Below are 14,028 nucleotides of genomic sequence, written 5' to 3'. Positions count from 1 at the left end.
AGCTATCATAAAAATATAGGGGCATATTAACAAGCACGGCGATAAAATTATCGCCCCTTTAGCGGCAGAAAACTGCCGCTAAAGCGGCGATAATGGGCTTGATAATATGCCGCAGAGAATTCCAATAGAAGCCCATGTTGACACCAGAACATGGGCGTCTATTGGAATCCCCAAGGGCATATTATCAAGCCCATTGTCGCCGCTTTAGCAGCAGTTTTCTGCCGCGAAAGCGGCGATACTTTTTAACGCCGTTTGTAAACGTAACGTGACAGTAGTAATTGTGCGTGGTTGGTGTTTGATGGCACTGAGCAAAGCCGACCGGCGAGTCTGCTGTTCTGGACACACTCTTTCTCAACTGAGCTGCACCGCTAGGTCCCAGGGGCAGCTGAGCGTTGACTCATCTCCTGCGCCACCCAAGCTACCTTGCAAGCTCTCTTGTGTATCGCCGCTTTCGTTTTCGAGGAGCGAGTATGCTATTCCTGTCACATCACCACAACGTCAACGCAAGACGACGCTCCAGCCGGCTTCCGTGTTTTATCCAGAGCTGGGACGGGAGATAGAGGAGGTACTGTTCGCCGACCGCTAGGCGTGAGACCTGGGGCAGTGAATTTGTTTACACAGGGTGCCACTGAGAGCCAAGGAGACACCAGTATGTACTGTGCCCACTTGAGTTCAAGACCACGCTGTCTGCATCGACGTCCGTCGGTATGACATGGAGCTGAGAGGGGGAGCTGTTAGCAGCACGGAGAAGGATGGTGCTTTCCAGTGGGAGCCACCAGACGGGTAAGAGAGAATGCACGAGGGTGTGGCTGGCGTGCTTGTTGTGGGCCACATGCGCATTGAATTTCAAGGAAAAACATGTCTGCTATATGTGGGATTGAATAATAAATTGAGATGAGACGCCCCAGGTGATGTTGGGAGATGAGATTGCAGCACATATCACAGACCACTTTGTTGTGTGAAAAATGCAGTTTTATTGAAACATGTGGACATCACAAACTTTCCTGACAAACCTCCTACAAAACTAAACGTTGCTGGACAGCAAATGTAAATAACCCATGCCCCCTCTGCCCATACGGCCCGCCACAAGCCCACCCAGCATATATGTCCTATAACTGTAGTGCATTTCTACATTTAAAACTTTATATTTCCTGTTTGGCCTATGACTGCATGTCTGAACCCCCAAACAACCAAATGACCTAAAATGAAACTTGAACTACCTGCCTACCCTTCCTTTGGCCATTGTTCACCAACTGGCAATGCCAACCAAACTTCTGACAAGTCCTGCAAAGTATTCGAGACCCCTGTATCCCAGAAGAAGGGAGTCCAGTAACTTTTTCTGCCCCTCCCCCAACTGGCCCCTTGTGTAGAAACTTAATTTCCTAATATTGAGAATCCTGGACAAAACATCTCTCAATACCAACAAATATAAATCCATGCTTACGCGCAGCAAGTGCACCCGAGTAGAAAAGGGTGAAAGGTGGAGAAACGGTGTTTATGGAAAGAAGTTTATTCCTTCAACAATGCCCACAACGCGCTCCGACGGGCTAGTCAGGACTCCAGCTCAGAAAGTAACTGACCTGGAATTCTCATTAACCACTCACAGAGCTGCGAAGGTCACTTGTAAATACACACATTATCATAGAACAGGGAGCATGCGACAGGCGCGCTCTGAATGAATATAAAGAACATAAATGCCACTACTACACCCCTCACCTCGAAAAAACTCCTCCTCAAATTTGATGTCAGAATGTCAAATTCTAACCAGGCCAGCTACCCTGCAGACGGCTGAAATGCCAGAAACCGGTCCTAGGAAGCTTGTTTCCGGTCCAGGGAAGGCATGGCTTGGCAGTTCGGGCTGGACTGTTCCCATGAGGCACAGGGTCAGACTGATTTGCATATGGGTATGTCTGAACTGGGGTGGTGGAGTGAGCTAAAGAATGATGATGGATTAAACCCAGATCAGTTGACTGGGGGTGAGTGTTTGATTTGCTCCCCTTTGGTATCGCTTTATACACATACCAGCATCCTTAAATTGAATTCCCAAGAGCTGAAAGTCCTCAGGATGCACCGAAGCAGCTGAAATGCTAACTTCATGTCACATTTTGCCATTAGAGCTCCTGGGCCCGCTGTCACAAGCAGCGACATGGCCTCATGTATGGAAAAATGTGACACAGCTGCTACTTCCACAATGAAATCGTTCACTGATGACCGCCCCTGACCACGACAAGTGCTGGATCTGCCAAATCTGCCCCTGCTCTTTTTGGGAACCACCTCTATTGAAGAAACAATCAAATCCTCGATTGGCCAATCATAAAAGGGGCCCACCATACTAAACTCCTAATGTCATTCTCCAGTTTGTCTTGGACCACCCACTTGTGCTCTTTTGCTGACCTCAAATTATCTACCCACAAGCGCACCCTCGGACCCTCATAACCCAATTTACAACCCCATCTGAACCCTTCCCCCAGAATCTCTGCTTCCTCCCATTGCCCATAGAAACCCAGCCAGTGCTCCTACCTGCTCAGCTTAACTAGAGTACGAGCATTTTGGACCAGATCCCTGGGCCCAACTTCCCCCCGGCTGCCTGCAAAATGCTGCTGCGACCTCTGCTGCAATTGGCTGGATCCCTGCCCCTGCTGGACCCCTCCAGCTCCAAAACAGTTAATGAGAATATGCCTACCCGTGCACTTGGAGCACTCTTGGTGAAATTTACAATATTCCTGAGTAGCACATCCCTTAAATAATGTTCCAGCAGGGACCCCCGGTTCCCAACTGGGATTTGTCAGTTGTACCTACCCCTCCCTGGGCGGAGAACCCTTGAAAGGGCCGGTCCACAATAGGATAACCACTTGCCCCCATGGTTTGCTGCCACAAATCCGAGTCCAACTCCCCCCCACTTTGCCTCAGGGTCCCATGCTCATCTTGCTCTAAATTCCTCATCGTCCTGGGCCCAAGCATAATCTCCCCCCATAATGTTTGCTTTCCGGATATTGTCCATGTACTTAAACATGGCCTGCAGTGCTCTGGATACTTCTCACAGTAGATACTAGCGTAGATTAAGAATGCAGCGGTCATATTTTCAATCGTCGGGTACTTTTGGGTGCTTGGCTAGCTCATATTCCTCATCCTTCGAACCTTGTTTGGAGCGCAACTCACTATGCAGTAATTTGAGCATTTCAACATACATTATCCATATTTGGTCCTTACTGGCTGACATTACACTTGCTCCCAATGCCTTAGTAGCCCCCATATAAAGTAATCTCTTTATCTTAAGATCTTTGCTATCCAGGGGTTCTTTCTTCTCTCCCTTCTCCTGTGACCTCCCCACCGTCCTGACTCCCCCCGACGCAATACTCCCTTCCCTTCCAGTTGCCTTGTGCTCCCTGCGAAACCTTCCTTCTTTTCGTCAGTGCCTACACCCATATCAGTGACATATTTTCCCTTACGCAGCCGCACCCCTACCCCACCCTGCATTTCCCATATTGTGGTAAATATTCTTTGTTACCTAATACTGAATTTCATACGGAATCTTAAGTAAAGTAAAAATAGCTCAAAATAACAAGAGGCAGAATCCGTGGTATAAGAGGTTTTCTAAATGGGCTTTATTCCATCAAAAATGGCCGACTCGAGTCGCGGCCTTCAGGTTCCGTCACCACGAGGGTTCAGGAAGTGAAGTACAATACTTTATTGACAGACATGTATTTTTATAATAAGTACATTACAATGAAACGAATGTAGAAGGCGTAACATTTGATAAGAAAAGTGACATAACAGGTACGTAATCGAAACTAGGCGTAATAAGGAGCGAAAAGAAACATGATTGGCTCTGGTTATCTTACATAGGTGGATCTATACGATAATACTTAACATAGATGCGTGCGCAGCAGTATGACGTGTGATTGACGTGCAACTAGGGGGTGAAGGGGACTTGACGTTTAGCTTTACATGTGGAGACGAGAAGTCTGGGGGGTCAAGTCAACCTAATCCCAAATCATATCTAACATCCTATGTTTAGAGAACTATGTTATCCACAAGAAGAGACTCTCGGACAGAATCTATTCTATACTGACTGTGTGCGTGTACAAGCGTCTAAGTGTCTATATGAGATGCGAGGGGCAGAAAATTCTCCATGGCAGCAGGGCTATGAATCACTTGCAGGAGGACGGAAAGGCTGAGTCCTTTGCTTGGTAGCTAAAGGAAATGTTTACCTAAATCACTGGACAGGAATGCATCGGCTGAGGAGCAAAGTAGATAATTCGAAGGTGAAATACAGCTTCTTGGCAGGCAGGCGAAAACTGGCCGAGGCAGGCACCGTTAGCTGCACAGGGAGTAGGACAAAGTTCATGGATACAGATGCGAGCTCAAGCTGAAGCTGTCAGAGACAGAGAGCAGGGAAGGCTTTGAGGACAGAATCGGGCCTACTTGCCTGAACTGTAAAAATAGAGTAACTTAGCCATATAAAGTCGGTGGCCTTTCATACTTAGGAATCGAATATCCAGCCCATCGATGGCGGATCTGACAGAGAACATGTTGACGGTGGACGCACATATGTTTGCGTTTTGGAAACTGGAACTGGAGAGAACATACATGTCCTTGTGACATGCACATAGAACCGTTGGGGTCCAAGATAGGGGACATAACTGATTAGGAAAATCCACATTTCCACATTCCCTCCTTGTCCCCTACTTGCCCTTCAAGAGATATCAATCTTCATCATTCCATCGATTTGCTCATGGAGCATCATTTCTTCTTCCTTCTTCTTCCGGCATTTTGAACGAGAATTTTGATATGGAATGCATGATGTGGCACACAGACCACAAATCGCTGGTCCACATTGCAGGCATAAACAACAACTGAAGAGCATAAGAAGGCCAATACCTAGGAAGGATAGAACTCTCCATCCCCAGGCTGATATCACACTCCAAAACCACCCGGACCACGTCCAAGTGCCTGGATTTTCGTGTATCTGGCTTACAATCTTATGAAGGCGTGTTATAGCTTTATATACAGATGGCGAATTTTCTGGTATGAATATGCAGCAGCTGGATCCGATGACCCTGCAAGCTCCGCCCCTATCGGCCAGGATGACGTCAAGGACAAGACGATTCTGGAGAACAACAATTCTCATCACTGATTGTTCCTCTGTCAGATTGCCTAGGGCGGCTATAGTCTCGTTTACTACAGCTTCGAGAGTCTTGGTGAGTCTGCGTATCAGCTTACTATTTGATACGGTACCTATATAGGGAAAGATACCTTTATTGAAATCTACATACTTGTCCCATGCCGTCTCAGTATAATCGACAACTGGGAGATCTCTACGCTCTCTTTTGTGTACTAAATGAACATTTCGATAATAATCAGGGGGAGCTAGGAAAACAGGTGGCAGAAGGAATGCTATGTAACAGGTACCATCCCAATCTAGAGGCAGAAGCATATATGCCGTCTGACCACATATAAAGTAAGAATGGCGAGAAGCTCTAAATGACGATTTACCTTGATCACTATATTCTATTGTAGTAACGCATTGGCTATGGCCCATATGTATGGAACCAACTTTTCTCACACATAATTCACCCTTAACTGGAAATACTGACATAGTGGGCAGAATTAGTTCAACTTCGGATTTGACATTCAAAATCATAAGATTAGGTGTAAAATTACCTAATTTATACACTTCATTTTCTAGATCAGTTCCTGTTCTACTGGGGCGACCCTCCTTATTAGGATGACAGACTTTGAATAAAACTAGATTCAGATTTCCCCATATCCAATGTTGCTGATAAACTGCTGTGTCTGGGTCTATGGAATTTAATAAACTAAACCATGCTCCACAGGAGCCATTGTGTGTGAACGGATGTGGAAAGAAAGGCAGAACTCCTTTGTTATTCTGATAGGGAGGGAGTCGGCCACACACCCAACAATTGGTGGCATTACTAGTCTGATGGGAATGATGTAACATGCTAATGAAGGTGTTATTGCGCAGCGCAAGTCTATAAGACAATTCATGCGGAGGTAAGTCACTAAAAGAATGTTCAGCAGCAACATTATAAACATGTCTAGAAATAGGGTAATATATGTGCAACAACATACTTGTAATAATTATTAAAAGACTTAATAAAAACAAAATTAATAATGTCACTATGCAGTGGCTACGCAGTGATTTACAATACGCCTGTCGTTTCAACATTTTTCCGGTATTTCCTCTACTTAGGTCCAGGGGATACATGTCAGAGACAATTCAACCGCTTCACCTTGGAGAGGACTTAAACAATCAAATTGCTCGACGTCCTAGGCCTTAACTTAACTTTGTAAAGTTCGCTTTCAGTTTTTTCCACCAAAGGAAGTTTTGAATCAGTCTGTGAGGGAGTGCAGGGCACAGTGTCTATATCTGAAGGTAGTCCATGAAATTTTTTTATGTGACTTGAATGAATCCAACCTTTGCGTCCCTCGATCTTCACGGCTGTTCTTGTGGTCAACAGGACCAACTTGGGTGCTTTCCACCTGGGCTCCAGTTGATTTTTCCTGTCGAAATTTCTCACAAAGACAAGATTACCCGGAACAACGTCATGGGGTTTCGCCTCAGTGTTGTCGGGAAAAGCTGCAGCTACCTGTGAACGAGAAGATTGTAGTGCAGACATCAAGGAAGCCAAGTAATCTGTCAGCATATTACAGTCAATATCAGTTATTTTGCGTGGTATAGGCGTCCCCCACATATTCGGCGGTCTACCGAAGATCACCTCATACGGGGATAGCCCTGTTCTAGAGTGTGCTACCATTCTCATGTAAAAGAGTGCAACTGGTAATGCTACTATCCAGTCGACACCTTTCTCTCTACATATTTTGGACAGTCTGATTTTCAGTGTCTGGTTATGTCTTTCTACGAGACCTGCTGCCTCGGGATGTCGGACACAGTGGAATTTCCACTGATAACCTAACAGAAGTGAAACGTGTTTCATTAATTCGGATGAGAACGGCTGGCCGTTATCTGAGTAGACAACACGTGGTAAACCGTATCGTGGGAAGAATTCTCGAACCAACTGTTTGGCAGTAGTCGGGGCAGTGTAATCTGAAACCGGGTACGCCTCTGTCCAACGGGACAGAGCGCAAACAACTACGAGAACATATTTGAATCCTCGACATCGTTCCATCTGGATATAATCCATCTGTAGGACTTCAAAAGGGTGATCAGGAGGCTGAAATCCACCCTGTTCTACGGGAACACTTTTTCCTGGGTTGAACTGGCAGCAGATCATACAGGTACGGACCTTTTGTTTGGCTGCTGCTCGTAAATGCTTATTAAACCAAATGTGTTGAATGCTGTCTAGCATAGCTTTCTCTCCTAGATGTGCTGGACTATGTATAGTGTTAATTATGGCTTGGACCATTGAATCAGGAAGGAACCATACAGACTTTTCCTTCATCATCCATCCTTGGTCCGTTTGGATCCCTCCTAATTCAGTCCATTTCTTTATTTCGTCTGGTGTAGCATGTGTCTGTATGTCAATTACGTCAAGAGTAGGATCTTTAACTGTCATACAATGTGTCGGTGTCGGGACTATTGTCTTTGTCATATCGGGGGTTTGAGTTTGAGCAGTCAGTTTAGCTGTTCTGTCGGCTAGATCATTGCCTTGGGAAATGGTATCAGTAACTTTTGTATGGGCTTTACATTTCATAATTGATATTGCAGTGGGTAGATGTATTGCATCTAATAATGCATGAATGAGGGGTCCGTGCTGAATGTGGGCACCGTGAGAAGTTAAATAACCTCTCTCTCGCCACAGCACGCCGAAGTCATGTACAACTCCGAATGCATAACGTGAATCAGTGTATATGTTGACTTTTTTATCCGTGGCTTGAATACAGGCTTGTGTCAGAGCGATGAGCTCTGCGGCTTGAGCTGACAAAGTATTTATACGATTAGTTTCAACAACTTCAGTATCGGTTGTGACTGCATAAGCGGCTACTAACTCTCCTGTACTTGTTCTCATGCATGAACCATCGACATAAAATGTCAAGTCTGGTTCTGACAATGGAACATCGGTCAAGTCTTGTCTGGGTTTTGTCGTTACAGTAATGACTTCAATACAGTCATGGGCTAGTGGGTCTGTTCCGATTACTGGCAAAAGTGTGGCAGGATTCAATGTGTTACAGCGTCTTATTTCTATATGCGGCTGAAACAGTGTCAGTTCATACCCTGTAAGTCGTGCTACGGTCAAGTGTTGTGTTTGTGTTCTATTTACAAGAACCTCTACTGCGTGTGGTACTTGAACTGTTAATGGATGTCCTAATACTATGGCATCGCTTTGTCTGATTGCTAAAGCTGTCGCTGCTACTGATTTTAGGCATGCAGGCAAAGCCTGAGCTACTGGATCTAATGTACTAGAAAAATAAGCACATGGTTTGTGTGCTCCTGCTTGTTCCTGTGTGAGTACTGACAAAGCAGTACCCTCGCGTTCTGTAACAAAGAGTGTAAACTGTTTTCTGTAACATGGTGTTGCTAAAACTGGTGCTTGACATAAAGCTTTCTTTAGGCTTTCAAAAGCTTGTGTATGTTCCTGAGTCCAAGGGAGAACAGTCGATGTGGCTGCCTCCTGGGTTGTCAACTGAATGAGTGGTTTTGCTAGGAATGCATATTGCGGGATCCACTGTCTACAATATGAAGTGAGGCCTATGAAAGCCCGCACCTCCTTTTGTGTCTTAGGTATTGGCATGGTAACTATCAACTGAATACGGTCGGGTGTAAGCTGCCTTCCCTCCTTGTCCAGCGAGTGTCCAAGATAAACAACTCGCTGGACACAGAATTGCAGCTTAGAAGGGGAAACCTTGTGTCCTTTTTCGGCTAGAAATTGTAAAACTGTCAGTGACGCTTTTTCACATTCAGCTTCGCTTCTTGCGGTGATCAGCAGATCATCGACGTATTGAAACAGAGCCGTGTTAACTGGCATGTGGATACTGTCAAGTTCTCGTTTCAATGCTTGGCTATAGATGCTGGGGCTTTCTGTAAATCCTTGAGGTGCGCGTGAGAATTTAAAGCTACGTCCATTTAAACTAAATCCGAACAAATATTGGCTTTCCGGATCTATTGGGACACTGAAGAAGGCATTCTTGAGATCGATTACAGTAAAGAATGTCGCTTCGGAATCAATAGCTGTCAGTAATGACGAGATATCTGGGACCACAGGGAATTGTGGCACAATGCATTTGTTTAATTCGCGCAGGTCAATAACCAATCGATATACTGGCGGGGCCTTCGGATCTGTTCGTTTAAGAATCGGTATTATCGGTGAATTACATATATTGGAGTCTGTCTCCACAACTACTCCTTGGGCAATGAGCTCGTCAATGATTTGTAGTAAAGCCACTACAGCATCTGGTGGTAACTTGTATTGTCGCATTCGTGGTAGCACCACTCCTGCCTTTAGCGTGACTCGATATGGTGTAATATTCATGCAACCAACATCAGTAGGGCCTTGTGCCCATAGACGTGTAGGTAAAGTCTGTAATCGGGGATCCATGTCTCTAGATACATAGTGACCTTTAAAATCACGTAAAAACAATCTTACTCCTTCCGGAGAACAACATATTATAGCTCCTAGGGCTTTTAACGTTTTTATTCCTAATAGGTTTTCTGGACATGATTTAGTAAGCAATAAATCTGTAGTTCGGGTCAGAGGTCCTATCGTGAGTGGCAGAGGCTGTGACACTTCATTAACAATAGGTTTGCCTGAAAAACCAAGGGAAATATTTTGAGAGCCTGAGAGGGGTGCCCCTGGAACTTCACTACGTTTTATAGTTGTTCGACTTGCCCCTGTATCGAGTAAGAATTTTCTATCCTGACCTAATAATTCACTATGTACATAAGGTCCTTCTTGATCTACGGGAATCTCGATAAGCGGTAAGTCAACTTCCCTCTCTAGGCTGGTTCATGCGTAACGCTGATACTCAGGATATTCATACTGTGCAGTCTGATACATTTGTCGTGTTGTGGTTTGTGTGGCAGTAGCAGGCAACGGTGGTGCAGCTGGCACAAACTGTATTGGCTGTTGTGCGGCTGGCATGGCCTGGGAATGCGGCATAGCTCCTTGTTCATTCTGATCTCGTCTATGTGGCCGTGATCTTTCTTGTGTTTTACCTATGGCGATATTATGTTTTAGAACTGGACAATCGTGTACGTAATGACCTGGCTTTTTGCAATAATTGCATGTTCCTTTTACCGGTCCTGCTGAATCGGACTGTGTCGTACCCTTTCTATGTCCTTCAGCCGGTATTGTCTGAGACACTAGCATTTTCATTTTTGTATCTTTCATGCGTCTTTGTTCGTGTTCTTGTTCATCTCTAATTCTATTGTGATGATACTGTAACATTTGTAGCATTTGCGACGGAGTGTTACTTTGCCAGGTACTCTCGAATTTCAATATTCTATTCTTTACTGGAGGTAAAGCATTTTCTACTAATTTTGTCACAAATAAATGTGGATACGACTCACTACTTGTTTTTATACCACTATTTATTCCAAAACATTTTTCAAATCGGGCATAATAGTCACTTGTGTCTTCATCGTGCTTTTGTTTACAGGCCGTGATTGCACCCCAATCTTCCTTTTTCGTAGTTAATAAACGTGGCAGTACTTGTACTAGTAGACCTGGTAATGCTTTGACTTTATCCCCGAGCCCTGAACCTGCAGCTCGGGCCTTTTCTTCCGTTTCTAATGCTGTCCAATCTATCTTTTGGTCTCCCACTTCCCACTCTTTTTCTTTCAGTTTTTCATAAATGCCAGCAGGTAAGAGCACCTTTAATATCGTCATAATATCAGGATAGGTATACTCTCCCATCAGCAACATGTCCTTAATTTCTCGGTGGAAACCCGCTGGGTCTTTGTCATGACTTGGTACTACTTTCTTCATTTCTAACAATTCAATTTTTGATATGGGTGTGTATACAAACACACGGTGAAACTCGTTGTCTTCGCCTTTTATTGGGTGCACTTCTCGTAAGGGATTTTGTCTATCCATATAATACGGCGTTCCTTCTCTGCGGGGCAGCGAGAAAGAATCCGGACTTACAAAAAGGACATACTGTTTACGTGACACTAATATTTCTTTAATTAACTTGTTACCAGAACCTCTCCATCTGTTCGTGAGTAGTTCCGTTAATATATCAGGTAAAGGACCAGGGTCAGCATGTTGGCTCTTATATAGTATAAGAAGCTGCTGAATCATATAGATTCCAGCTAAACGTTGTTCATCTGTACTAAGGTTAAAAAACGTGTGTGCTACGGTCTCATCACCGTATTTTTCAGGACTGTCAATCCAGTGAACAGCTGATCTGGCTAATTCTTGCTCATCCATGGAATCGAGGAGGTGGTAACCCCTTCGTTCTCGTAGTATTTTATCTGCGGCTTGAAACGAATGTTCAGGAGACTTCAGATTTATTACAGGCGTCGGATACGTTCTGCTATTATTTGGACATACAGAGTGTATGGGATCAGAAAAACATCTAGTATTTTCACAGGATCTTCCTCTGCCTACATATGCTATGGTTTCTGACTGTCTTGCGGAATTCCCTGATTCGGACACTTCATCTTGCTCGAACTCGTCTGTTCCCAATCTCTCTTCATGAATACGCTCTATTTCTTTACGGATTTTTCGGCACATGGCTATTATACAATTTTTCTTATCGTGTCTCCCTTCTGATATATTCTGGCTCCATCTTGTAAGAGTAAGCATTGTATTCGGGTCTACCCCCGGTCGGTCTTGATTTCTGATCACACAGTTTATGAGGAAACGTAGCAGTTCCCCCTGTATCTCTACTTTCTGGAATTCCATAGCTCTGTTAATACATCCTGGATCTCGTCCTGTTTGAACAAAATGATATATGTTATCTAGATGCGTAGTCATTCCTGGTAACCTCGCTAAATACTCTGCGGCTCGCCTGATACGTAATGATGCCAGGACCATTTCATCCTCTTTACCAACCACCGGGTCATATCTACAATTTACAAGGAGTTCTTTAAGCGTACGTTCACTTACGAACTTGGGTGTACGTGAATGTGCTGATTCTTGAAAAACAAGTTTATTTATTCTGGGCGGTGTAAAGGTACTGCTAGCACCTCCCGTGGCCCCATCTGGGGCGTCGGGTGTGAATGGGTTCGTCGAACGTGACACAGCAACTATGGGCGTCGATACCACTGTAGAATCGATTGCGGAGACAGATGCGGAAACAGATGTGCTTGCCGAAGCTTGCGTCGGGACTTGCTGTTGCACGGGGACAGATACCTGATCCTGACGTTGAACCCCTCCGCCAGACGGTCTATGTGGTGTGGGGTTAGCATACTCGGGAGTTGCGTCGTCTAGATATGAGGAAAGAAAAACATCTTCTGCGGTTCTGGGATGCCCTTTTGGATGTACCCTAATTGGAAATAATGGGGGTGGCAAGTCTTTTGGCGTCTCTGGAACAGCCTTAGGTAGTCCTTCGGCTAGGAGGGGGTACATACCACTCATAAGAGCGTTTCTTTGTCTATCTACTTGTTCTGATTTCACTCGGATACCTTCCTCGATTAATAGATTTTCTTGAACTTTATTTGAACTTTCTTTACTCCTCTCTTCCTGTCTACGTGCTTTTTCTGTACGTCTATGAGATTCTTTACGCCATAATTCAACGGCGTCTTTCTGTGACTGTCTGACCTTTCTTTTCCATAACTCTTCTTCCACTTTCATGATGCACTCTGCATCCCAGGTTCCCGCTGCGGGCCACCTTTGACTTTCCGGCAATCCCTTGGTATAATCTACCCATAGATCAAGAAACAATATGGCATCTAAGCCATGCTTATGGTACATAAAATGCCCTGGGGTGTCCCTAGGAGGAATAGGAACTGCTTCTTCGAGCACCCCTTTTCTGGTAGTAATCTGTCTTAACCTCGAGAAGAGCGGCATTTCGACAACTGATCTGATACTTACTCTTGAATTCACTTAATACGGAAAACACAATAATGAACGGTGAACAATGAACAATCATTCATACCACAATATGCAAGACATTTGAACACTTTAAACATTAAACATTAAACATTTTAAAAATGACCGACGATGATGACAGTCTGCATAACTAATCACCAAGCAGAATTCTTGACAAAAACTGAATACTTCGGAATACTTGATATACTGCTAAACAGTACATATACACTGCTAAACAGTGCAGACCGGATTTGTGTACCCAAATCCGTCTTGACCGGCACAACCTATGTGCGCGTCAACACGCCTCCCCGGCGATGGTACTCACCGAGTAGCTCCTTGAAACGGAAGGCCTCAGAGAAAGAACGGGACTCGATGACTGCGGACAGCGGACCTTTTGGACATCGGGACTTCGAAAACCTGGTGGGCCTCTGTATACCTCGGATCTTGCTCTCTCAGCTAGGCTCTGGTCGGGATACTTCGCACTTCTCACCGCCTCGTCTGGGTTGATCGCAGCCTCAGTCGCCCCCGCTTGACCGGAGGGAGCTTACAGGAAATCCTGCTGGTACGCGTTTATGGTCCGTCCAGCTGTGGCAGGAGACCGGGCCTGCAACGCACCGCCGGCGCGTGAGATGAGAAAGTGTCCCTATTCGGGCGCCATTATGTGGTAAATATTCTTTGTTACCTAATACTGAATTTCATACGGAATCTTAAGTAAAGTAAAAATAGCTCAAAATAACAAGAGGCAGAATCCGTGGTATAAGAGGTTTTCTAAATGGGCTTTATTCCATCAAAAATGGCCGACTCGAGTCGCGGCCTTCAGGTTCCGTCACCACGAGGGTTCAGGAAGTGAAGTACAATACTTTATTGACAGACATGTATTTTTATAATAAGTACATTACAATGAAACGAATGTAGAAGGCGTAACATTTGATAAGAAAAGTGACATAACAGGTACGTAATCGAAACTAGGCGTAATAAGGAGCGAAAAGAAACATGATTGGCTCTGGTTATCTTACATAGGTGGATCTATACGATAATACTTAACATAGATGCGTGCGCAGCAGTATGACGT

At 44.7% G+C, this 14,028-nt stretch overlaps 1 protein-coding gene across 2 annotated transcripts in view; it reads left to right on the top strand.

Moving 5' to 3' along the window:
* The first annotated feature begins 483 nt into the window (after positions 1-483).
* The window catches only part of LOC146866365 (NACHT, LRR and PYD domains-containing protein 12-like), a 396,927-nt gene continuing 383,382 nt past the window's right edge, over positions 484-14,028 (top strand). The window contains exon 1 of one of the 2 annotated variants that reach the window (XM_085636040.1): positions 484-783. In XM_085636040.1, the coding sequence (XP_085492166.1) occupies positions 713-783 (71 nt within the window). In that variant the 5' untranslated portion in view covers positions 484-712. The remainder of the gene's footprint in view (positions 784-14,028) is intronic. The other variant, XM_085636045.1, reaches the window with a different exon arrangement.

This window comes from Triturus cristatus, chromosome 2_1, assembly GCF_964204655.1.
Source record: "Triturus cristatus chromosome 2_1, aTriCri1.1, whole genome shotgun sequence".
In the NCBI taxonomy this organism is placed as follows: Eukaryota; Metazoa; Chordata; class Amphibia; order Caudata; family Salamandridae; genus Triturus; species Triturus cristatus.
Note: the sequence above shows the minus strand (reverse complement) of the source record. Positions and strands in the feature narration are given on the sequence as shown.